The sequence below is a fragment of the Anastrepha obliqua genome, chromosome 4 (assembly GCF_027943255.1).
Source record: "Anastrepha obliqua isolate idAnaObli1 chromosome 4, idAnaObli1_1.0, whole genome shotgun sequence".
Lineage (NCBI taxonomy): Eukaryota > Metazoa > Arthropoda > Insecta > Diptera > Tephritidae > Anastrepha > Anastrepha obliqua.
Window position 1 is genome coordinate 12,840,665 of NC_072895.1, and position 27,746 is coordinate 12,868,410.

General features: G+C 38.3%; 1 protein-coding gene across 1 annotated transcript in view; it reads right to left on the reverse strand.

The window, feature by feature from the left end:
* Window positions 1-27,746, reverse strand: part of LOC129243936 (sodium channel protein 60E) — a 92,993-nt gene that overhangs the window by 48,310 nt on the left and 16,937 nt on the right. Inside the window, exons 13-18 of the mRNA XM_054881416.1 lie at window positions 26,578-26,706; window positions 14,746-14,760; window positions 13,977-14,186; window positions 9,658-12,131; window positions 5,387-5,714; window positions 5,198-5,298 (exon numbers count right to left, since the gene is read on the reverse strand). Of these exons, the coding sequence (XP_054737391.1) occupies window positions 5,198-5,298; window positions 5,387-5,714; window positions 9,658-12,131; window positions 13,977-14,186; window positions 14,746-14,760; window positions 26,578-26,706 (3,257 nt within the window). The remainder of the gene's footprint in view (window positions 1-5,197; window positions 5,299-5,386; window positions 5,715-9,657; window positions 12,132-13,976; window positions 14,187-14,745; window positions 14,761-26,577; window positions 26,707-27,746) is intronic.

Below are 27,746 nucleotides of genomic sequence, written 5' to 3' on the forward strand. Positions count from 1 at the left end.
CAGAGATGACAGCACTACTAAGCCAAAGAGCCCCCTCCCACTCTTATTACTATTAATTTACACGGTCAAGAGGCCGTAAATTGAAGTTCAATTAGAGCTCTTCAGAGCTAATATCACTGCCAACCTTTTTGCTTAGCTTGCAGAATCGTTAAAGTTCGCAGTTGATCCCAGATCTAGTTTTCCCTCAGTAGATGCTCTCTAGACTTGTCATATGAAACGTGGTTTTTACAGTAGTAGAGTGGTGCTATAATCATAGCTTACTGGCATATCCTTCAAGGGTGTGAATATCCTTTAAAGGTGACCAAATCTAAGCTGGACCCAGGTCCGCATCGCATTCAAACTACAATATTTGCCTGCCAGCTGCTCGGGTGTTTGCAAATTAAAGCAAACATTTCAACGGAAGCAGATTAAGTACCATAGATGTTCTAAAGCCTTTTTCCGCATGGCAGGCAGTTGACATGTGCCTTTACTACTTAATGCGGAACCTACGCACTCCTGAATGGTAGTCACGCACCAACGCACTCGGCTACGGCGGCCGCTTTCTTTAGTGGTCTCAAAGTAGCGCAAATTTTTCAAGCGTCTGGTTTCATTAGTTAATAATGTCAGAGAACTGTAAGAATTTATTAACAACGAAAATCTTTAAGGGGTCAGGGGTAGTCAAAATTTTCAAAAAATTGAATTTTTTGTTTTTGCATTTTCTTAAAGTATAATATCTTAAAAATATTGTGTGAAAATTTGAAGTAAATCCGACAAATACTTTTTAGTTATTCAACAATTAACAAAGGGCGCTCGGGCGATCCGGAGCAGATAGTAAAACTTTCAATGCGTGTTTTTCAAAACTATGTTTTTTGGAACTGGTGGTTACTGTAACTGAAAAACCGGTTGGTAGATTTCAATAAAATGTATTCTGCTTTTGAATGGAATGAACATAAAAACATAAAACAAACTCGTGCCTGATCGAAGAATTTCTTTTTTTCAAAAATTCCGATTTTTTTTTATACAATTAATTGTCGGTTTTTTTCTCGAAATTCTGAAAAATATTTCCTGAGGCCGCCATATTGTTAATTTTGAAAAAAGGGCACAAGATTATCAAGATTATCTATTAATAAAACTAATTTCTCTTGTCCGATTGATTTTAGATGAATCTCCAAGGACTTCTGATGATCACCGCAAGGGACTTTTGGGGAAACGGGCACACAAACAGCGATAACTTTTACAGTTATTAATTTTTTTTTAATTTCGCTTAAGTCAAATGATGTATTTTTTTTCTCCTTGTTCACTCCACTCAGGTGCATATGGCCTCGCCAAGACTCAAGACTTGCGTTGGTTTCGATAATCTATTTTGCTTTCTGACAGGGTAGGTGATTAGCCTGCCACTCCATGATGTATTAATGCTATGTTTTTATTGACTAACAAAAAAAAATTTTTTGAAAATCATCATTTTTTCGGGCCTCTGACTACACCTAACCCCTTTAAATCTATCTAAAAAAAATATGTTGGACAATACTGGGTATGTATTTTATAGCCGAAAAATGGTCATACATTCTGCTACTCAAGCAAGCGTGGATTGGCCTATTTGGATTTGCTTAGAACCGTTTTTTTTTCAGCTAAGCAGTAAAGTGAGCTTTATGTGCTAGGCCCACGGGATTAGATTAGTCATCACCACCCGTCAAAGCGTTACCCGATGTTCACTGCAATTCTGTTTCGGGCATTCAAAATGCACCCATAAAAGTATTTTTAACTTAAAAGTGATCTTTAACTATCTTCGTTTTCTCGCATACCTGACAAAGATAAATTTGGTGGTTTCGAAGCCAAAAAGCATTTGCTCTTAATTTTCCATCACCTTAATTAATTTCACTTTACTTTCCTGCACTTTAAAGTGAACTAAACATTTTAAAGGACGCGCCAACTAACCTGTAAATATATCTCTCAGAAAGCGTATCGAAAGTATGCTTATCGGCACGATAAAGTAAACTGTAGTTTTAGGGGTTATTTGAGACATGGGCTCCTAAGCAACTAATTACTTTCATCGCTTTATACGGTGAAAAATTACAAACACACATGCGAATAAATAACTATCCACTTAATTTTTTTTTTTGGCAAAGAAAACTTTATTTTTAATACAAAAGGATAGCATAGTGACAGGGATAGCGGTGTTGGTGAAAGGATGAGTTGTGTGTTAGTTTGTGTGCCGTATAGCAGTAGTGAGTACCTACAATTAAGACATACATACAAACAGGATTGAGAGGTGCAAGGTGCGGACTCAAACAAATAGTGGTTACAAAGGATTCAAACTCTAAACAATAACTGGGCACAAAATTTGGGCTAGGCGAATTAACGATTTGGAAGGCAAAGTGTAACACGAATTGCTCTGTGTTTGCAGCACAAAAAGTTGCACATAAATTTCAGATATAAATATTTTTTGGTCACGTGGCTAGTGGCAATTACATTTATTAAAAAAATAAAAATTTTTTTACTACTTGTTTTTGACATTTATTAAAAAAAAGTGCGTGTAGCGTAGTACACATAACAGAAGTGAAACTTTCAAGGCAGACAAAGAAAGAGGGAGAGACGCGAGAGAGAATGAGAGAGAGAGAGAAAGAAAGAATATATATCTAAATAAATTCACAACATTTGCAGAGAATACAAATAGACAAAATTTACAAAAGGCGGAGAAGGATCGGCCGGTGTAAGTAAACGCCGGACACAAACCGTGGCAACAACGCGCACTACTTCGTGCGTTTATCACCCGCACAAACACAGCGATTCCAGGACCGCAGCAACGGCACAAATTATCGCAAGGCAATACCAATATATCCGACGCCGGAATGGATAGCACTTTATAGTACGCACAAGCACTAGTCAGAAAACGGAAACAGGCGCCAAAAAGTAGGCACCAAAAATATAGCATTTCCCTTCATTATTTACAATGTCTTCCCAACGTTTAGGCAAATTTTTAATTCTCTGCTCAAAAAATTGTTTGTCCTTGGAGCCAAAATACGCTTCGATATCCATTTTTATAGCTTCTTTTGAGGAGTAGTTTTTGTTACTCATATGGGATTGAAGTCCACGGAAAAGGTGATAATCACAAGGTGCAACATCCGGAGAGTATGGTGCATGCGGTACTAGCTCCCATCCGAGCTCGTTCAGCTTGCCTAATGTTTGCCTTGCGGTATGAGGTCTTGCGTTGTCGTGGTGAAATAAAACTTTGCGTCTATTCACTAAAGCCGGTCGATTTTTGTTAAGTGCCTCATTCAGGTTTGATAGCTGATAGGAATAGTAATCAGCAGTTATCGTCTGGTTTGGTTCCAGAAGTTCATAATAAACAATACCGGTCATATCCCACCAAATAGACAGAAGAATCTTCTTGGGTTGAAGGCCATCTCTAAGGGTCGGTTCTGGTGTTCCATCTTTATCTAACCATTGGCATTTGCGAACAGGATTATTGTAAAGGACCCATTTTTCATCACCAGTAACGATACGGTTAAAAAAACTTTCATTTTCACGCCGTTGCAGCAGCTCAGAACACACATTCACACTCTGCTGAAGGTTGGCGACGGAAAGTCTATGCGGAACCCATTTTATCAGCTTTGAAACCTTTCACAGCTGAACCAGGTGCCTGTGAACTGTTCCATGCGATGAATTTAACCTCTGAGCTATTATATCGACTGTCAAATTTGGCTCAGCTTCCACGAGTTCGAGCAAGGCGTCGGAGTTAAAGACTTCAGGACGACCAGCGCGCGGGGTATCCTCCACGTCGCAGTTACCACCTCGGAATTTTGAAAACCACTTTTGCGCAGTCCTTACACTCACGGTATTCTCTCCGTGAACAGTGTTTACTTCTGCAGCAGCAGTTGTTGCATTTTTACCACTTTTATAAAAAGATACAAAATATGCCTCTTAAACGCGTTCGCAGATTTCATTTTATTTTTTAACAACAAGTGCTTCTATCCGCGATAAAAATCACTTGTTGAATGTACAATATGTCAAAGAAAATATAAATAGTTCCGTTATATTCCGCGATTAATTTTTTGTATACAAAAATCGTACAAAAGTGAAATTATGGGTAAAATACGCACGAACTTATGGACTGACCTGATATTTCTCACTAGAAATTAGCAACCACAAGGAAAAACTCAGGAAAAATAGCCTAAAGTGTATCTAAGATATATATGTGGTATAGCTCTCTCTCTCCTTTTCCTCTACGTTATATCTTTTTTCTCTATCGCGGCACGAAAATGCCCAAAACGTTGCATGGCCTTGAAATTTTACTCTCCATTCTCGCTCGTCCATCGAGGCCTAAGAAGTTTCACTTCAAAAAAATTTTTTTACTACTTGTTTTTATTACTTTTTGTGCGCAAATACAACTGTACGCAAATTTGAATCAACACAATTAACAACCGGATTGGGTACAATTTTCAGCTGCTGAATTTCGACTTAATATTTATTAGGAACTGGCTGCCTAAAAGGAAGTACAGGAGTACGGTAAACGGTATACATTAACTGTTTGTTTTGTTTTTGTTTTTTCGTTTTTTTGTTTTTGTTTGGAGCACGGGAATACTCAGTACTGCTAAGTACTGTGTTGTCATTCAAATACAGGATTCTCGCACAGCTATACGGTACTTTTCGGTGTGGCTTAATTATTTCTATTCGAAATTCATAAAGAAGACGAGATTGTATTAAACACTTCCAAATTGTATCTTGTTGTTGGTTTTTTTTTTTTTTTGTTGTAAATGTCATTTAAAATACAATAAGAAAGTTGAAAATCATAGTTTTCTATACGTAAACATAAGAGAATTACAAGAAATGTGCACAAGTACAAGCGTCAAAGGCAAAGTTGTAGAAAATTAGTAGCTGAGTATATAAGTAAATTGTTTTTTAATGAAATAAGTCAAAAGGGCAGACTGAAATCTGAAAGTAGAAAGTTGATGCATAAATATAATATTAAAGACTCAAAGAATAAAATTACACAATTACAAATACATCAATAGTTTTAGCTTGGCAGAATTAGCATGGAGCATGACAAATATAAAAAGTATTGATAAAAATTCAATAAGATACGCATATTTGGGCGAAATTTTCAATTTTCATTTCAGTTATACAGTTTTTACAAATCTAGCATGTTTTAGTTTTACTAAGCAAAGGTGAATGGCCCCAAAAAGGGGCTTACAAGCTCAGCGCACACTGCACAACTTACCGTGAGATGGCACGCAATGGACGCAAAGCTCTCAATGTGCGCAGCGAACGCAAAACCTTGAGATTCTCGTTCTCTTCGATGAGCAATGAGAAAACGGATACCTGTATGGGAGAAACATTTTTTTTTTTTTTAATTTTTTTCCATTTTTGTTTATATTTTTTTTGGTTTTTAAAACTCTTTGCTACTCACGAAGACTATAATGAAATCCAATATCGTCCAAAAACTCGTAAAGTATTTGGAAAACCCCAACGCCAACCATTTCAATACCATTTCAACGACAAAGATGAGACAAAATGAGAAATTCGTCCAGTAGAGTACGCGCTTCAACGTCTTATTACTATCCAAATAGATGTCCTCGAAACAGAGTGTGATGCTCGACGCGAATATGAGCACTAGCACAAACCACTCAAAGGCTGGAGTATCGACAACCGTCAAGACAGCCGTCCTTATGCGTGTCCAATGTTTGGCGCTCTTCGTGTCCATGCACGACATGAACCATGGACAGCGAAAATAGAAGCTGAAAGTATACGGTTGTTTTTTTTTTGTTTTTGCATAGGAGTAAGAGAAAAGGTAAAGGCACGAGAGTGAGAGTGAGAGAAAAGAAAAAGAGCAAGTTTAAAAATGGAGAAAAATAGAAAAGTAAGAAATATTTTGTGGAATAGAAAGAAGTATTGGAAGAATTTAGTTATGGGTAAAGAAATATTGCATATAAATTTTAGTTAATTCTATGAAAAATATGTAAGGACCTAATTTATGGAAATGGTATGAAAGTATATAAATAATTATAAAAAAATGTAATAAAAACGAATAAAAAAATTAGAAATACTTTATTTGACACGCAGCATGAAACTTACTACTTTGGGGAAAGATTAGGTTAGGTTAGGTTTAAGCGGTTGTCCTGTGGGACACACTCAGGCTCATAGCCCATTGTGATGCCGCGTGGGGAGCTTGTCTCTATCTCTCCTAAAACCATTGTGTGCTTTTCAAAAATTTTCAAATATCTCTGATTTCTGTAGAACTGAGATCTTCCAACTCATCAAAAAATTGTTCACCCAGAATAGTAAACCTGCGTCTGCATAGAGCAGCACAGTAGCACAGTAGGTGTGAGATTGTCTCCTTCTCGCCCTCATCTAGACAACTCCTACAGAAGTGATGTGTTGGCACACCCATCCTTTGGGCGTGTCTACTTATTAGTTTAGGGAAAAGAAGTCAATTATTTTTAGGTAAAATTTTTGCGCGAATGGTTTAAAACTATTTTATGGTCAATCTTTAGCAGCTGGGCGCTGCTACGACTGCTGCAGGGTCCGGCACTTGAAGTGTAATCGACTTCAGACCGCTCGCTGCCCGCACATCAGCTGTCTGTTAGTTGGCTAAATGACAGTCCAGCGTATTGTTTACAAGCGCGCGGAAGCATTTTGCCGAGAGTAAACGCGAAAAAAGAAAATCAGTAATGGATTTCAAACGTAATAGTGTGGGATTGCATTATATTTGGCTGGAAAATCACAACCAGCGATTGTTCGAGAGCTCGAGCACCTTAAACTAAATAAAGTTTTTGCTTATCGCACTATTACTCGTTACAATGAGACTGGTAGCATCACGAAACGTCATGGAGGTGGTCATCAAAAGTCTGCAACGGCACGTGAAATGGTTCAAAAAGAAGCGACTTGAGCTAACGACGAAGCGCCAATCAAATATCGAAAGAACTGAAAATATTTGGCAGTACTATCCGCCTCATGCTGAAAAATGATCTCAAAGTCAAGCCTTACAAGATCCAAAAGGCGCATGATCTCATACCAAAGCAGCAACAACTCAGACTTGCGAGAGCGAAGTAGTTGCTTCGCTTGGCCGAAAGCGGTGAATTTTCGTGTTCCGTACATTGTGTTTGCTGACGAGAAAAATTTTCAAATTGAGCAATTCGTAAACTCCCAAAACAATAGGGTTTATTTGACCAACCATTCATACGAGAATTTGAGTGATCGATTGGCCATCAGGAGACACTACCCGCCAAGCGTAATGGTTTGAGCCGCTGTAACCGCAGATAGGCGCTTTCCAATCCTTTTCATCGAGCCTGACGTCAAGGTAAATGCGAAATATTATCGGGAAAATATTCTGGAGGTTGCTTAGAAGCCGTGGGCAGACAAACATTTCGGTGGCAGACCATGGACGTTTCAACAGAACTCGACACCGACACCAGACGCGAATCCGATGAGTCATTCTCTTTGGGTCATTTTAGAGAACAAAGTAAGAACTAAAAGTCTCGAGGCGCTGAAAAAGCCATTGTCCACGAGAGTGCCAAAATACCTACAAGTTCCATTTGGGCAGCTTGCGATTCGTTTCTGGACCGTCTCAAGGCCATAAACAAGGCAAAAGGTGGTCATATCGGGCAAAAGTAAATTGATTCTTAATTTTGTATTATTTGCACACGTTTTTTACTTTGAATTGAATAAAAGTAAATTTCCAAACTAAATTTATGACCTTTTTAATTTGTCACACTTCGAGTGTTGGACCCTGTAACATGCGGCGAGAAGCCTCAAAAGCATCCCAGTTGAAGCTCTCAAACTTGTGGCTGAAAGGCGACCAGATGTGATGCTTGACGTTTACTATGCATACATTGCTCAAAGCATCTTCCCCAAGCTGTGGAAAATATAGAACCTGACGCTGATCAGTAAGGATAAGGGCGACCCAGCGCTACCGTCAGCCTGGCGTCCGCTTTGCAGGCTGAACAGCGCCGGAAAATTGTTTAAGAGACTCATACAACGCAGGCTTGCAGAGTCTTTTGAGAGTGCAGGAGGATTGTCAGCAAGGCAATACAGTTTCCGACGCAGAAAATCAACCCTTGGCGCAATAGAGGAGGTGGTAAGCAGCGTTCAACGCAGATACCACTACCTGAACCGCATCACCGTCCTGGCAACTCTTAATTTACGAAATGCCTTTAACAGCCTACGATGGATAGATATTATGAAGGAACTACGAGAAATGCTTCGAATACTTGCATACCTGCTAAGGATTCTCCAGAGCTGCCTGAGTGAGCGTGAACTGTTTTACGAGCCAACAGATGGCCAGAAACCGCAGCGAGCATAGAAATGCCAGAAGACACATATCTAGTGGGATACGCGGACGATATAGCGGCGGTCATACCAGATCGGGACACTGAGGGCGCTAGAAGGAAGCTGAACCAAGTCATGATAAGGACGCAATCACGGCCTGGCACTCACCAAACATAAAACCGAAGTCATCCTTATGACACGCTTTTAAGGAAATCTCGCTGACAGTTTATATCTAAGCCTGATAATATTTCGAGCATTGTAATAATATTACGTGAGACCTACTCAGGTGCGGAACAGAAGTTGATTCGTTCTCATCATCAACCATAGACCTACTGCCGAAGGGACTTAAAGCTATGTTAAGTCTCAAGGCAGAGTTTTCGTTCGGAATATTAATATATTTTCGATGAATATTACCAGAATACAAACGCAGAATACGGATAGCTGAGAAAACCCGAACTCCTTCTTGGCCTTGAGAAACAAGACAAGCCAGCTCTCTCTACCACGTCAATTCGGGGACACCTAAGCTTGATAGCGTAGTTTTCAGTGTTAGCAGCCAATCGCCCGTTTCTTTGATATCGACTACCTCCGCGTGGAAAAGAACGAAGTGATCGGGAAGCCTCAGCTGAGATCGAAACAATTTAATAAAATATGATTTTTCCAAATATCATAAAACTTCATATCAGAAAAAATCCGGTAGGGCCTATTGTTGTTACTTGCTCGAAGCCGAGCTCATTTTATAGGTGAAGAAACTCGCAACTGATTTCCCTATTTTTATCACAGCTGAGATCATCTGGCTTGAAACATTTCTTTTCGGAGCACGTCATAAGATGAAATGGTCGGTATACAAAATACCGGTGGAAGAGATTTTATTTATTTTCTAACATCTTTGGTGAGAAGACCTGCATATGCAGTTCGTATGAATCCAGAATATTATCGGTATATTTTCGAGAGCTGGGTATCTCGTTTAGACAGTTAACAAAATTTTAAAAAAACCTATATTTAAATGTAATAAGAGGTGACTGGAATGGGTTCTGATTTTATAAGAATTTCTTGAAATTTGCATTTATGACTAGGAAAATTAAAAAAAGTGCACAAAAGCAAAACTGGAGTTTGAATGTCCTTTAAATTTTGCTGTTTATGAGCTATGAGGTCTCAGGCTTAAACTTGGATAGAATCACCTCTAAATATAAATAACAACCATTAATGATCAGGATAAATACAAGATTTTGAATATTTGGAAGGTTACAATGTAGATATAATTTATAATTTTCTATTTGTGGACGTTTCGAAACTTGTAAAAAAAATATTACAAATAAAAAAATCAATAGTCCATAAAATATATGTATATTTCTTCAACATTGAACTCACGATCATATTCAACATTTATGTAATTATGTATCTAATCATACTTACTGTTCGTAACACTTTTGCGGAAAACAATCGTCTGGCACTTTCGGTGGTTTCGTTTGTCCGAAACTTGGAAAAGTCATGGGATCATTGTATGCTCCCTGCGAGTTACGTCTCCCACCTACTGTGAGATCGTCTACGTAGGAGACCAGACAATGCCATGGTTTTTCAGTCAGCCGTGAGAAGGCCGACTTCTGTGTTGGCTCGGCGGTCTCCGTTACCATAGCACCGCCCGCAGATGAGCGTGCACCCGGTACACTGTATCCCAGTGCCAGTACCGAACTGGTGTCGGCATAACCGCCACCGCATGAACTATGCGATTCGGTGCGTGCGGATTGAAAGGAAGCGGCTTTGTCTAGAGTCGATTGTGGATGCTCGGCGAAGCGTTTGGCACGCATATCGCCCGCAACGCCGGCAGCCCTTGGGCGGATGGTCGAGGTGGTGGTGGTGGTGATAGTGGTGGAAATGGTGGTTCTTGTTGCTGACGCAAGTAGTGGTTGTTTTGGTGGTGGTGGTGGAGGTGGGTCATGTATTTTCGAGGCATGGTAATGTTGTTGGTGCTCAGTGAGTGCCGCTAGCGGCGGCGTGGTCTTGATTGAGGATATTTGTGCTAGTGTTGGCGGTTCGAGTTGCGACTTGAGTGACGTCGGTGGCGTTGGTGGTACTGCCACACCCGACGAAGACAAAGAGCCGCCATCACGTTGTTTACTCTGTTGACGGCTTAACTGTTGCTTTTGTATTAGCAAATTCTCATATGAGTTTGTGCTCTTCAACGATAAGCTGTCCAATCGGATGGCGTCGGTGGTGAGGCACTTGCGTGGTAGTTTCTCCGACTCCATGCGCAGCGTTGATATGGGTTTCTCCTCTTCAGGTACTTCATCGACACGTTCAATCAGCGACAATCGCTTGAAACGATCAAATTGTGCGCTAAACTGATCGCTCTTGTGGCGTGCAAATGGCGATTTGGCTGCAGCTGTAACAGTAGCCGCCACCGCCATCGATTCGATTGTCACGAATGGGGCATGAATTTGATCACAGATTTTACGTATTTCATTTGATATGCTAAAGTCTTCGTCGATTTTGCGTTGCTTCTCAAGGCTGCGACGCTTAATTTTCACCGAATTGCGATCGGTGCTTGTGAGTAACGAATGCTGACGTCGTGGCACCGTTGACAGATCATAACTGTCATACGGATTGAGTGGGTGTACAACTTCATCGGCGGCAGAACGTTCGGAAGCGCCTGTAATGACAGCGATATGATCGAGTATGGCTTTATTGGCTTCATCGGCAGCAGGCGAGGGCTCTGATAGTGTGGACAAGCGTCGCTCCAGCGACGTTGTTGAACGCTTAATCTCTTCTAATTCTTTCTCGAAGCTTTGTATGATGTTATCGAATTCGGAATGCTCAACCAGTGGCAATACTTCGTTGTCATGCCCGTTACCATTGCTGGATGCATGGCTGCCATTGCGACGCTGCTCAATCTGCTGCATTATCGAGTTAGAAATATAGCTCAAATTCGATTTGATGCTGCTCGTCGACGGTTTGCGTTCCTCCCTGCGCGCATCGACAATCAGCGAATCTGTGTCGGCATCAACAATCGCCGACCCATAACCAACAGTCTCGCTGAAATAATTATTGCTATTGTCTGCATCATCTTGGAGAAATTGAAATAGCTCCTTATGCTCGCAATTCAGCAGCTCATCACGTAAATTACCCTGATGCGACAGCAGCTCTTCATGTTCCATAGAGATGGTATTCAACGAGTGGCCGCTTGAGTGCCGGCGCACACTTAAATGCAAATCCTCGTCAGACTTCAGACTACGCGAAGGTATGAGCGAACGTTGCGACTGATCGCTCGATTGCGATAGGCGGTCCAACGACTTCCGATAGCTGGGAGAGCGCGTCAACAATGACTTCTGATATTGCAAATAAGCCTCATCATGCTCCTCGCTGCAGTAACGACGCGACGATGTATCCTGCAGCGAATCGCCACGCATAAACGAGCCGCTACGCTGATCATTCGCATACGGATCAGTATCAGTCGAATTATATTGACCCATGAGTCGTAACTCAATGGACTCGGTGTATGTGGGCTCGTCGCGTGAATCGTTGTGTTGGGTGCCGAAACCGGAAGACACTTGATGTAACAGACGACGTTCCGCTTGCGGATAAAGCGTATTGTAGTCGTTGCGGCTATTATTGTCTAATTGGCAGGAGCTTGTTGTTGTCGTAATGCCATCGAATGACGGCACTTGCTGTTGCAATTGCATGTGATGTAATTGTTGCTGCTGTTGTTGCAGCAGCATGAGCTGTTGTTGTTGATGCAATTGTTGTGTGGGTGACTGCAAATGTGTTTGTTGTTGTTGTTGTTCGGGAAGCTCATTTTCACTCTCCACGCCGTCAATTATGGTGTGCAAGGTGTCTTTGAGCGGTATCTGAAAGCCGAAATCTGAACCGGACACCGGACGATTCATAGATTCCTGAAGGAAAAAGAAGAGTAGGCGAAAGAAAGGATATGAAATACAGTTTAATATATAAGTTGAAAGTGTGAGTAAGAGAGAGAGGGAGGAAGAAGGAGAAAGGAAGGAAGAGGGAAACGGAAAGGAAAAGGGAAAGAAACGGAGACGGAAAAGAAGAGGTAAAGGGAAAGAAAACGAAACGAAAAGAAAGGAATGGAAGGGAAAGGAAAGGAAAGGAAAAGAAAGGAAAGGAAAGGAAAGGAAAGGAAAGGAAAGGAAAGGAAAGGAAAGGAAAGGAAAGGAAAGGAAAGGAAAGGAAAGGAAAGGAAAGGAAAGGAAAGGAAAGGAAAGGAAAGGAAAGGAAAGGAAAGGAAAGGAAAGGAAAGGAAAGGAAAGGAAAGGAAAGGAAATGAAAGGAAAGGAAAGGAAAGGAAAGGAAAGGAAAGGAAAGGAAAGGAAAGGAAAGAAAAGGAAAGGGATAAATAAAAGGATAAGGATTAGAATAAGTATAAGGATAAGGATAAGGATAAGGATAAGGATAAGGATAAATATAAGGATAATGATAAGGATAAGAATAGGGATAAAAATGAGGTTAAAGATAAGAATAAGGATAAATATAAGTATAAGGATAATGATAAGGATTATGGTAAGGATAAGGATAAGGATAAAGATAAGGATAAGGACATGGATTAGAAAAAGGATAAGGTAATGGATAAGAAAAACAGAAAGGGATAAGGATAAGTATAAGGATTAGGATAAGGATAAATATGAGGTTAAGAATAAGGATATGGATTAGGGGAAGCATTACGATAAGGATTATGGTAAGGATAAGTATAAAGGTAAGGATAAGGATAAGGATATGGATAAGGCTAAGGATAAGGATACGGAAAATGAAAGGGATAAGGATAAGTGTAAGGATAAATATGAGGTTAAGAATAAGGATAAGTATAAGTATAAGGATATGGATTGGGATAAGAGGAAGCATTATGGTCAGGATGAGGATTATGGTAAAAATAAGGAGAATGATAAGGATAAGGATAAGGATAAGGATAAGGATAAGGATAAGGATAAGGATAAGGATAAGGATAAGGATAAGGATAAGGATAAGGATAAGGATAAGGATAAGGATAAGGATAAGGATAAGGATAAGGATAAGGATAAGGATAAGGATAAGGATAAGGATAAGGATAAGGATAAGGATAAGGATAAGGATAACGATAAGGATAAGGATAAGGATAAGGATAAGGATAAGGATAAGGATAAGGATAAGGATAAGGATAAGGATAAGGATAAGGATAAGGATAAGGATAAGGATAAGGATAAGGATACGGATAAGGATAAAGATACAGATACAGATAATGATAATGATAAGGATAATGATAAGGATAAGGATAAGGATAAGGATAAGGATAAGGATAAGGATAAGGATAAGGATACGGATAAGGATAAAGATACAGATACAGATAATGATAATGATAATGATAAGGATAAGGATAAGAACAAGGATAAGGATAAGGATTTGCATATGGAAAACGATAAGGAAAAGGAAAAGGAAAGTCAAACGGAAAAGGAAAAGGAAACAGAAAAGGAAGAGCAAAAACAAAATTAAAAAGATAAAGTTAGTGAAAAAGAAAAAGAAAAGAAAGAGTAAAAAGAGAAAGAAAAAGAAAAAGAAAAAGGAAAATGAAAAAAATTAAAAGAAAATCAAAAATAAAAATAAAATTAAAACAAAAATAAAAAGAAAAAGAAAAGGAAAAGGAAAAGGGGGAAAAAAGAAAATAAAAAGAAAAAATAAAGGGATGAAAAAAAGAAGAGAAAGAGAAAAAGTTGAATCCAAAGGAGAAGGAGAGGAACTTAGACACTCACTTGATAACTTAATCTATGTAATTTAGTCTCCGTTATAAGATTTGGCTTTTCGATCACCTGCGCCGCCGCCTGCTGCGCCTCGATAACGATTTGCTGGAACTTTGTGGCATACTTTCGCTCCCTACGCTCTTTGCGCTCCTGCCGTTTCTTGCGTATCAGATCGCGTACTCGCTCGATGCTACGCGCCAACTTCGACTCTTCGCCGACTTCCTAAGGAATGCGAGAGGAAATGAAAAAACCAAAAGTCTTAGTATTAAATTGATTTCGTTGAAATGCGTTTTGGGAGAAGCTGAGGAATTTTATAAAAATTTTGTAGAGAATTTTTATGCTTGCATTGGCGCCAATTTCATATAGAATATACACTAAATCATCTAAACTGCGGAATACAAAAATTTTGGTTAAAATTTTAGTTAGTTTTTTGAGGTTTGCTAAGCTACAAAATTGCGCCAATTCGGATTCTATTTGTGTTTCATAAATTCTACTTTGTAAAAGGAATCGGGCATGCTACAGTAATATTTTATGTGTGTATATGTATTTTAAATGTTTTGAGGACTACAGTTAACATTTAGAGTTTTCGAAAATTTAACAACACAAACAATGAGCAACAGCAAAGAGCAAGCAATTTGAATTGATTAAATTTATATAGTTTTGGAGGGAGCGCTACAGTAAAACAAGTAATTTGTTGTAAAATATAATATAATATAATTTTTTTTTTTGGTTTTTTTTTGGTTAGGGTGGTTGTAAAATAATTTAAATCGCAGGAAATTACCTTCTTTTTGAAAATCTGTTTATTTTGTGACATACATATATTTTTTGTTTTTGGTATTAAGTGAATATTGATTTTCAATGTGATTTTTAAACATTTGCGGTTTAAAGGTGTACGTACAAATAGTTCAATGGTTCAATAGTTCAATAGTTCATGGTTTCATTACAACACAAACGGAGCGGCGGAGTACATAGTAGTAAATGGTTATGTTGTTTAGTTGAACACATTTGGTGCATATTTAGTTGTTGTTGTACATAAATATATAGTTTATGGTTTGTTTTTTTTTTCAGAACATTTATGGCAATATAAAAAATCAACAAAATTAATGGCAAATTTAAGAAGGAAAACAATTAATTTCATAATTATGTGCAAATATTTGTACATTTGCAAAAGCAGTTTTTGATTTTTTTTTATAAATTTCATTTTATAAATTAATTGTTTTTGTAATTAAGAGTGAGTATATTTTTTCAATATTCATTGCATTTAAGTCATTTTAGGCACGCAAACACACACAGGAATAGAGGTAGAACACAGTAGTTTTGGGAAAGTTTTTTGGTTTTAGTTTGGTTGAGTTTTAGAGACACAAAGTTATGGAGGATCGTTCGCAAGTTATCAACAGTTGAGCGGGGAAACACAGACGTATTGAAGAGAGGAAGACAATAGAAATATATAAAAATATAGATTATGTTGAATAATTAGTATAAAAATATGTATGTTTTTAAATAACGTCCAGCACTGATTCGGAGGTGTTTCAATACTTTTTTTTGGCTTTTGCATTTATCATAAAGCATTTTTTTTTGCATCAAGCATTAATTTAGTTGAATAATTACATGTTGGAAATACTAAAAATCTCTAAAGGAATATTTGCACATTGAAAAGTTTGAGTATTTGTGGACTATGAACGGTGACTAATTTGCGGTTGTGTTAGCCGTTTTATTCTGCTGATGAAGTACATCAGATTTTCGATCTTAATCTCGCGAGAGCGAGGCAGCTAAGAAGCAGGTGCTGAGATGGTTTCACCTCATCCTCCATACAGCTACAAAAAATGGACTCGAAGAATTTCCGAGTCTCACGGCATGTATACCCCGCGGAAAGTTCCCCGTGAGGATGCTCACAAAATTTGAAAGCTGAGATTTTGTCATCCTCAGAATTTCCCCCGAACGTCTCCCAGCCAAACGTGGCCAGAAGGATTTCGCGACCTTACACGTTCGTTTACTTGCCCAGCGCTCGCTGAGTTGGTCCAGGGCTCTAATTGTCGCTTGGCTATCGGAGTAAATATTAACCTTCTTAACAGTTATTACACAAGTAAGTAGCCAGTAGGCCAGTAGGCGACCGCCGTATCCGAATGGGTTAGTGCGGGACTACCATTCGGAATTCGCAGAGAGAACGTAGGTTCGAATCTCGGTGAAACACCAAAATTAAGAAAAAGTTTTTTCTAATAGCAGTCGCCCCTCGGCAGGCAATGGCAAAGCTCCGAGTGTACTCCGAGTGTATTTCTGCCATGAAAAAGCTCCTAATAAAAAAAAAAATATCTGCCGTTCGGAGTCGGCTTGAAACTGTAGGTCCCTTCATTTGGGGAACAACATCACGACGCACACTACAAATAGGAGGAGGAGCTCGGCCAAACACCCAAAAAGGGTATACGTGCCAATTATATGTATATAAGTAGCCAGTCAGTTGCTTCTTTGATTGCGGCCACCTCTGCTTGGAACACATTGCAGTGATCCGGTAGCCTGAATTTGAGTTTGAAGGGAAGCTCTTTGTAGAATACTCTGTGGCAAAGCAACTATAACTAAACAACTTGACATCTAACAACAGATTTCTCTGACATCCCTAACATTATACAAAAGTACGAGTAAAAACACTCTTCTTCTTCTTATTTTTTGGCAGGCACCCTTGGTGTGAGTTTGACAGGGAGTCAAGTGTGCGATGGTGTGAAGGTTTGGTCTTTTTACTTGATCGTATTAGCGTTGTTGCTATAATAAGAATTTTTTTGGTAACATTAAAAACGATAGAATATCGACAAAAAAATGCAAGATAATATTTTTGACTTGAAAAATTTACAATAACAAATATTTTTAAAGGATTAGGGCTAGTCAGAATTTTCAAAAAATTGGATCTTTTGTTTTTTGCATTTTCTTAAAGTATAATATCTTAAAAATATTGTCTGAAAATTTGAAGTGAATCCGACAAATACTTTTCGAGTTATTTAACAGTTAACAAAGAGCGCTTAGGCGCTCCGGAATCGATAGCAAACTATGTTTTTTGCACTGGTGATCACTGTAACTTAAAAACCGCTTGGTAGATTTAACTCAAATTTATACTGCTTTTGAAAACATGAAAAACTCGTGCCTGATTGAAGAATTTTTCTTTCAAAAATTTAGATTTTTTTTTATACAATTAATTGTCGGTTTTTTTTCTCGAAATTCTGAAAAATATCTCCTGTCCGCCATATTGTTAATTTTAAAAAAGCTTTTATCAGGCACAAGATTATCTATTAATAAAACAAATTTCTCTTGTCCGATTGATTTTAGATCAATCTCCAAGCACTTGTGCTGATCAACGCAAGGGACTTCTGGAGAAACGGGCTCCACACAAACAGCGATAACTTTTACAATTATTAATTTTTTTGTGAAATTTCGCTTAAATCAAATGATGTATTTTTTTCCTTGTTCACTCCACTCGGGAGCATAGGGCCTCGACAAGACTCAGTCTTGCGTTGGTTTCGTTAATCTATTTTGCTTTCTGGCAGGGTAGGTGATTAGCCTGCCGCTCCATGATGTATTAATGCTATGTTTTTATTTTTGTAAAATAAAGCAATTGACTAGCAAAACAAAATCATTTAAAATCATCATTTTTTCGGGCCTCTGACTACCCTTAACCCCTTAATATATTTCTTAGCTATAATAATGTTTTCTTTTTTTTAAGAGTTATTTGAATTTTTACATAATTTTTTAGACTTTTTGATGCGATTTTCTAGGAAATTTATTATTTTTTAGGCAACCATCTTACATAAAAGAGCCTTATGGAATCAAGCGATCTCAGATGTGGGCATTTTTTGACAACCACCTGAGACTGTTTTTACTTATAGATTTGTGCAATGATTCCCAAACGACAAGAATTCAATCCTTACCCGGTCTGCTCTGGGCTATGTGAAGCTGCAATTAGTGATGTCGTAGCTATAACGCCATAGCGATAACCATAACCATAGAAGCAACTTTACAGCATTTATCAATTAGTCATGCCGTAACCATAAACTTCTGATATTCAAGTAGAATTAATGACAACTTGTGCATTTTGTCACAAAAACACGGATAAGTTTCCACTAAGTAGTTGGTAGAAAGACGTTCGGTTGATGGTCGGTAATATTACAAGACACAACCCAAGGGATTAGGATTTAAGCACCATTGGAATCAGTGAGAACCCGATTCCCTGTCTTGCTTGGAGGGGGCGGATAGCACTGAACACTTTCTCTGTGAGTGTCCTGCCTTCGCTAGAGCAAGGCTACGAGTTTTTAAGAGATGTATTTAGATGTATTTCTCACAAAATCAATCGAAAATTTTCATGTTTTTGCATAAAAAAACATTTTTAACCGTTTAATGAAAAATGCAACACGAACAAAAGATAGCAAATTGAATTACCTTTAATATAAATTTTGTACCTGTAGTGTGCCCAATGGCCGACACTTCGCCCTAAAATATCGTTTCAGCCCACCTTCCAAGTACCTTTCATTTGATTTATCATTTGCTTTGATCATTTAACGGATTCTCCAAATATTAGACCTTTTTTTGGGGGGGGATCATACCTCTTTTCTTTAATCCTCAACCGCTATTTGGCGATATTGATATTCCATAAATTATGTGGCAAGAAAAAAATATGGATTTTTTTTACTCAGCGCCTGATTTTATATCGGAATGAGCTGGTCTGGTTCTTTTTTCTTTTTTTGGTTGTTAACTGGTGTAATCAGTATAATGGCTAAAATGCACTTCTTTTATAAAAAAAGTCAATTCTAATTCGCTTACGGTCAAATTTATGAACAGCATAAAAATTTAGAACTGTCGGCACCCGCATTTGGTTTTCCTTGTTTTAGAGAGGTATTTATTGGAACTTCTATGAACATCTCGAAGACCTTGCCTATGCTGATGATATATGCCTTCTATTCGTCAAACACACCGACATACAGAACAAAATTACAATCTGTCCTCAAACTCATTGAATGCATGGGTAAAAATAAATCACGAGAAAACGAAAGCCATGAAAATTCGCCGCCCGTTTCTCTTAAATGGTGATCAAATTCAGAACGTTGACACCTTTACCTACTTGGGTAGTATAATTGCCGCTGAAGACAATGCGAAACTAGACGTTATCGCCAGAATAAATAAAGCGAACGGCGCGGATGCACAACTTCGAGCTATCTAGTCTCCGAGCATCCTCAACGTACATACAAAATTACGGATCTTTAAGACAAATGTACTATCAGTACTCCTGCATGGATCGGAAACCTGGCTCACAAATAATTGGATTGAAAATAAAATTCAAAGCTGTGTGAACAGATGTTTACGTAGAATATTGAAGATCTGGTGACCCAACACCATACGCAAGGACGATCTATCGTATACGAGAGGTGCAAAATGCAGCCGGTAGTTCACATGATAAAGTTATGAAAGTGGAGGTGGATTGGGCATACGCTTCGCAAGGAGGTAAATGAAATCTGTCGTCAAGTACGGGATTAGAATCCACAAGGTGCTCGCAAGGTTGGCCGTCCAAAAATATCTTGGAGAAGAATTGTTCAGAAGAAAGTTGAAACGTCTGGAAAAACTTGGAGCGAAATCAAGCTTCTTGCAATCAGACGGAAGTGTTTTACTGAGTCCCTATGCTCCAGTGGGAGAAACAGGAACCGATGATCAAAAGTGATAGATTCTTTGTACTTTTTTAACATTTTACCCATTCAGTGGGTAGGTTAGGTTAGGTTGAACTGGTTGACTTGCATTCACGCACAGAACGGTTCGGTCTATAGCAATACCAGACGGAGGCCATTAGTTATGTCGAGTCAACTCGTATGGTGCTTGTTTCTATTATATATTTTCCAACCTACTGCTGAGATATCTTCCCATTCATCAAACTGTGGTGCCCCAGATATTTTAATCTTTATTTATTCTATACATATATATATATATATGTTGAAATGGAATAAAATGGCGTTTGCTGTGTTGCACGTAGCGCCGTCCTGCTGGAACCACATGTCGTCCAGGTCCATATGGTTCAATTTGGGCTATAAGAAATTGGTCATCATCGTTGTGTAGCGCTCGCTGTTGACGGTGACCGCCTCACCAACGTCGTTTTAAAAAAAGTACGGACCAATGACGCCGCCGGCCCAAAATCCACACCAAACGGTAACTTTTTGAGGATGCATTATCACCTGATGAACCTCGTGTGGATTGGTGTCGTCCCATGTACGGCAATTTTGTTTGTTAACACAGCCATTCATCCAAAAATCCGCCTAGTCACTAAAGATGATTTTTCGCGCAAAACTGGGGTTCTCTTCCAAACGATTCAAAGCCCAGTCAGCGAAAAAACGGCGTTGTCTATGGTCATCAACTTTGAGCTCCTGGGTCAGTTGGATCTTGTACGGGTGTAGGCCCAAGTCCCGACGCAAAATTCGCCAAGTTGCAGTCTGCGAAAGGCCAAGTTCTTGTGCACGGCGAGGAATAGACCGCCTTGGGTTCTGCTGTACACTTTCACGGACCGCAGCAATGTTCTCGGCTGATCTTGCGTTCCTTGAACGTACGGGAGTTGGCTGATTGTTTACTGACCCGGTCGTCTCAAATTTGGCCACCAAACGTTGAAGAGTCGACTTTGAAGGGCCACCACGTCTACCGAAAAATGGGCGCAATGCGCGCAACGTTTGCGTTAATGAACACTCATTTTGATAATAAAGTTTTATCATTTGAACGTGCTGTTCAATCGTGTAACTTGCCATGATGATTTGGCATAAATAACTGAATAATAAACAAAAGATTTGACAGATGTCACCAAAACAAAATGGCTGCCACAGGGCGCCAAAATCGACCCGCGCCAATTGAAAAACCCTTTATATACCCGGTGATCTAAGTTATTCTATTGGAATTGTTGCTCAAACTTCAAACGCAATTTTCTCAAAACTACTTTTTTTGAGATGGTCGTCATGATATCTCAAGTTCTACTTGACCGATCGCTTTGCAGTTTGATAAGAATTTTTTATTATGCATCTGTCTATAGCTTCAGCCTCGGATTTTGAAAAATTTAAGTTTGAAATATTTTTAAAAAATTTGAAAAGGTAAAAAAAGAGGGCAAAAAAGATTTTTTTTTTCAAGTTGACGCCATTTTGTGAATTTTTTTTCTTTGATTTGGCGTAATCCGATAGCCACATCCTAACTAATGAAGAATTTATTTAATTTGTTTGTTTTAGATCACTACAATGGTTAGAATCATGTCAACCATAGAGCACTGGTTTTTATGTAGCCCCCACTCCGCCGGCCTGTAATTCCACGATTTTTTTATTATTTTTTTTTTATTAATTTTTTTTTATACTTTTGCAATATTAATAATAACCATAAATGAATAGTAAAAATGTTTTTCATTTTTTTTATCTTGGTTTTAAAAATACCTAATATTAAGGCGTCTAGACCAGAATACCCCCTTAAGCCTGTTTCTGCAAAGGAGGTGATCTACAAGTTGGCCTGAGCCCTGCTTCCTAAATTTCCTGTATTCCACGCTGTAAGAGATTCCTCGCATACAAGCATACCCTGCTACTGGGCTATGTCCCGTCGGCACGCCTACCATAGTTGTATAATCTCTTCGTGTGCGACTGGGAGCGCCATGTTAACGCTTGATCCTAGCACTCCTGTAAGTGTATTTAGTATTTCGTTTTGGTATTTTTCCAGTGCAAACTTTTTATTTTACTGCGAAAAGTATTGAAACATCTCTCCGTAATTTAAACAGTGAAAAGTTACTTTTTGGCAACTTTTGCTATAATTGTAAAAATGTATTTGTATTTGATATATATTTGAAGGCATATATTTTATAGAAATGCGCATAATGTGTATGTATGCATGTATATGTATTTTGAGTGTTTTATAAAAGTGTGTATATTAGCACAATGCTTGGGTATGTATTAGTGAGTTATATAGTATGTAGAGTAAGTATCTTATAATTATTGCACACACTGTACATTTAGGCAAAAATTAATATATGAAATTAAATAAGTAAATTTTTCCGCAAACTTTCATTTGTACAACAAGAAAGTAAACGATATTTTTTTATGTGAATATTTTTAAAGATTGAAAAAAAAAACAACAAAAAAAAATTAAGTTTAAACGATATATGAAAATTAAATATAGCAAAGCGTAACTGAAATGGAAAATATTTAATCGCATTTCACTTTTTTTCATTTCCAAGTCCTTTATATACTTTCACCTAAACTTTCCCTAAACTTCTTTTCCCATCCATCTCAATCATCGACAAAGACACCTCAAATATAAACCGATCCAAAAGCTCACAAAAAGTTACTTCTGCTATGCATCAAATATTTGGAATCGCCAACAAGCTAGAGTTATCCCATTTGATGGTAAACTACCATGCAAAAAATCCACAATGGAAGATAACATAATCATCCTGTGACCTCAGCCTATCAAAATTTGCAAAACAAAACGACATCACCCGAAGCACTCCTTTCTATATTCCAGGAGCGCAAGACATACTATGAAGCTGACAATTGGACTTTGTGTGTCCACAGGTGATTAAAAATCTGATAACGTAGCCAGCCAGCTTTGCTGTGTTTAACACAAACGGAGACAATCTACGGGTGCAAACTTTGCCGGACTGGGCATCTGTTTTTACTGCAAAAGCAGATGCCGTTTGCCATGCTATAAGCCTGACCTCAGAAAAGACCATAAAACTCTCATTTGCACCGACAGCAAATCTGTTCTAAAAACAGTTCTAGACCCTCTATCCAATTCATCCACCATTAGCAGAATAAGAGATACGCTCATTGGCAAGGAGGCTACCTTACGTTTACTTTAAATACCAAGCCATATTGGAATTCACGGGAACGAGATGGCAGACAAGGTGGCCAAACAAGCCTAATCAGCACCGATAACAAATGATCACATATGCGAAAAGAGAGATATTGTGTTAGCAATTAAACGATATCTCAACACCAGAACGAAACTAGAGTGGCTAAACTACACCCACCCCCACTACACTACCATAAACCGAGAGCATATACCCCCAACGGGGGAAGGAAAACACAAGTAAAACATTTCTCCTGGCTACGTCTTGGCCACGCTATTGACACACATCAACACATTTGCGTACACTGCGGATGAGCTCTCTCTTTAAACCATATATTCCAGGATTGCCCCGATTCGGTAGACGCCAGAAATCATTACTTGAGGATGAACGGGATTAAATTGTTAAGAAACCCCACATCCAATCATATCATCTCTATCAACAACTTTATAAAGCACATCCGAGCCCGAATCTAATTAAGTATACATTTTTCGTATTTAGTTTTTAATATAAGTTTAATAAATAATAATAATATATACTTTAGGGTGCTTCCTTCAAGGGAAGAGGGGGCAGGGCGCAACATTCGGAAACAGGGCATACAAATGTGTTTAAGGATGGCACGAAATTGGACGGAAGTGTTGGTGGGGGAGTATTCTGCGAGGAGCTCCCCATCGAGCTCAAATTTAGGCTCCGGATCACTGTCGTGTTTTCCAAGCAGATGTAACCGCAATTAAGGAAGCTATGGATTGGATGTTCGCTTCGTTAATTACAGTAAAGAAGGTAAATATCTACTCCGACAGCCAAGCAGCAATTAGAGTCTAGGGCTCGCTGTTTGTGTGTTCAAAATTAGTCGGTGAATGCCTGGCTTCCCTCTCGATTGCATCGGAATACTTCGATATTTGACTCATTTGGGTTCCCTGTCACAGCAGCAAAGAGGGAAACTGCTGGGCCGATAACTTGGCCAGACAGGGGACCCTTGAGACTGCTTCATCGCAATATGAGAGGATTGGAGTTCCTTTAAGAACCTGTGCTCTGCTGCTGGAAAGATGGGCTTCGCGTCAACTCAGCGAGCGCTGGGCCAGTGCTCAAACGTGAAAAGTCGCGAGATCCTTCTGGCCGCGGGTTGGTCGGGGACGCTCGAGAGAACTTCTAAGGCTAACAAAGCGGCAGCTATCAAATTTAGTAGGTATCCTCACGGAACACTGTCCGTTAGGTGTCCATGCGGCGAGGCTTCAAAATTGCTTCAAGTCCTTTCTGCAAAAGCTGGCTGGAGGACGAGGTGGAATGATTTCATCACCTTCTTCTCAGCTGCCCTGCTCTCGTCGGGTAATGATTTAAACACGTGAACTCTCACTTTTTTGCTACACCTGCGGATATTGCGAGTTTAAATATCACACACCTGGTGAAATTCATCAGTTCAATCAATTCAGACAATTCAGTAGCCTGAAGCGGTTAACACAAACGTAAATCGCCACTCGTTGGTCGTCATCCTCAAACCAAGTCCTGAATTCTGTCTAGTTCGTCTCCCGCTCCTGTTTCCCACCCCTCCCCCTGTATGGTATCACAAGAGACATATTTTAAATTTTTGTCCACGTGGGCCTCTAGCAAAGGCAGTCATTTCACTTATCCTAACCTAACCACGGAGGCCACAAAATTTAAACGGCTCTCTTTGTAACTTAAGGTGTTTGATCGATACGTTCATCATCACTACGATCACTACGGCCATCTATCGAGAAGTTAATGGATTTTTTGATTAAATTTTCCCCAATCTAATACTAAAGCTTGGTATTGAAATTATAAAACTTAAAATTATAACAGCTTAATGGCCGCCGTAGCCGAATCGGTTGGTGCGTGACTACCATTCGGAATTCACAAAGAGAACGTAGGTTCGAATCTCGGTGAAACACCAAAATTGAGAAAAACATTTTTCTAATAGCGGTCGCCCCTCGGCAGGCAATGGCAAACCTCCGAGTGTATTTCTGCCATGAAAAAGCTCCTCATAAAAATATCTACCGTTCGGAGTCGGCTTAAAACTGTAGGTCCCTCCATTTGTGGAACAACATCAAGACGCACACCACAAATAGGAGAAGGAGCTCGGCCAAACACCCAAAAAAGGTGTACGCGCCAATTATATATATATATACCCACATATAATAAATTTTGAAACCGTTTAGTGAAACCGGACCATAAATAATTACATTTTTTATCTTAAATCTTTTTTTAATTTTTTTTTAGTTTTAGTTTTTTCTACTTTTCATTCTTTTTTCAATCTTTTCCATTTCACAGCAGCTTTGTTGAAATAAAATTAATGGAAAGACGTGAATTAATTTTGAAATAAATACTAAGGGGTTAGGGGTAGTCAGAATTTTCAAAAAATTTGATTTTTTTGCATTTTCTTAAAGCATATATCTTAAAAATATTGTCTGAGAATTTCAAGTGAAGCCGGCACATACTTTTCGAGTTATTTAACAGTTAACAAAAAGCGCTCGGGCGCTCCGCAGCAGATACATAGTAAAACTTGATCTGCGTTTTTTTCAAAACTATGATTTTTGGACTGGTGATCACTGTAACTTAAAAGACGCTTGGTAGATTTCAATAAGATTTGTACTGCTTTTGAAAAACATAAAAAACTCGTGCCTTATCGAAGGATTTTTTTTTTTTTTTTCAAAATTTTAATTTTTTTTAGCAATTACATGTCGGTTTTTTTCTCGAAATTCTCAAAAATATCTCCTGAGGCCGCCACATTTTTAATTTTGAAAAAAAAGCTTCGATCACGCGCAAGATTATCTATTAATAAAACTAATTTCTCTTGTCCGATTGATTGTAGATGAATCTCCAAGGACTGGTGATGATCACCGCAAGGGACTTCTGGGGAAACGGGCGCCACACAAACAGCGATGACTTTCACAATTATAAATTTTTTTTTTTGAAATTTTGCTAAAGTCAAATGATATATTTTTTTTCCATGTTCACTCCACTTGGGAGCACAGGGCCTCGACAAGACTCAGTCTTGCGTTGGTTTCGTTAATCTATTTTGCTTTCTGGCCGGGTAGGTGATTAGCTTGCCGCTCCATGATGTACATATTAATGCTACGTTTTTATTGACCAGCAAAAAAAAAATTATTGAAAATCATCGTTTTTTCGGGTCTCTGACTACCGCTAACCTCTTAAAAGTTACAAAGTTTAAAAATTCTAAAGCAAATTAATCATGTAAATAAAACAAAATTTTGTATTTTCAATGTATTGTGCAAATTAGTGTTTGAATAACGTTTTGAAGTTCTTATTTTATAACTAAACATCAAAGTGCATTTTGAAAAGTAAATAACCCACACGCACACAGCTAAAACAAAAAAAATATTTAAATAGCAAATGAAAATTTGTCAATGCAAAGCTTTTAGATAATTTAAATTCATGGAATTTAGATTAAAATAATTTAGTTTCTTTTTTTTGTTGTATATTTTGCACTAACACCAATATAACTTGTTAAAACTAACAAACACTTTTTTGTTTTTGTCATTTAAAATTAGGATTTTTAAAAGTCATTTTTAGCACACAACGAAGACATCGCTTAACATTTGTTTGTATTTAATTGCAATCGATTTAAGCGAATTTTATAAATTCAGGATTTGCTTATAAATAATTATTTTGGTTTTTTTTTCGTATAAAGAATCACAAACATACACATTTATAAAGAAAGAAAAAACACAGTAAACGCGCACATCTGACTGGACTTTTTTCGGCTAATCAAATGGGTACTTTTATGCGTGACATTTTTCTATACTTTACCTCTTTTTTCGATTTCAATTCCTCCGAATTGAAACTGTTGAGCAACAACGCCAAGAACAAGTTTAGCACCATGAAATTGCCCATAACCAGAGTTGGCAAAAATATTGCAAAGCATGAAGAGGCACCTTGCTGCAAATAAATAAATGACAATAATTATTTTTCTATTGGGTTGTTCGGAAAGTAATTGCCGATTTTACATATAGACGGCGTTAACCCTTTTGGACCTATTGGGACACATACGTCCCAGCAAAAGTTTTTTTATAACTGACTCAGTAATACAAGCAGCTCTGGACTAATGTAAAGGGTGGTTAAATTTCAAGGGCCGATATTGAATCTGAACCACACCTAAACGTCAAGTTCTTTTCCCCATTTCATTTGACATTTTTCAATTTCAGACTAACTCAATTTGAACTATGGAAAGATACATAATCGAGCAACGCGTTAAAGTTATTCAGGCTTTTATGAAAACGGGCGTTCAAATTGAAGCACATTCCTATTTATCATAAGAAAGTATATAAGACACCTTGGCATACCAAACGGCTTAGGCACCTAAAGAATCTAAAAAACAAATTCTCTAAACTGTATAAAAGGTCTGGAGACCCAATGCACTTCTCAAAATTTCAATGCCATTTAAAAGAGTTTAACTGTTTGAACAAGTTCTTATATAGAAATTACATCTTGAGTTTCGAAAATAATATTATTTCGGATTCGAAGGCTTTTTGGCAATTCATCAAATCAAAAAAGTCTTGCTCAATGGTGCCAAACAGTGTTTTTTATAATGGTAAATATGCAAATTCTGCCATAGAATCTGCCAATTTATTTGCTGACTTTTTTTGCTCTAATTTTGAACCCGACCTAGACTCCGATTCTAGTTTGCCCTCTAATAGTTTTTCACCTCTCAATTTTGGGACTTTGTGCCTATCTGTTACTGATGTCGTCAAGGGTATTACGAAGCTTAAGTCTACAACGAAAACTGACTCAGATGGCCTTTCGGGCATTTTGCTGAAGAATTGCTTGTGTCTCGCTTCTGTCTCAAAACTTTTTGAGATAACAGTAAATGATAAGTTATATTTTGCTGTCAAAGGCCTAATATCTACCAACCAACATGGTTTCGTCGCAAGTCGCTCCACTGTCACTAACTTGTCTATTTTCACTGATTACTGCATTTC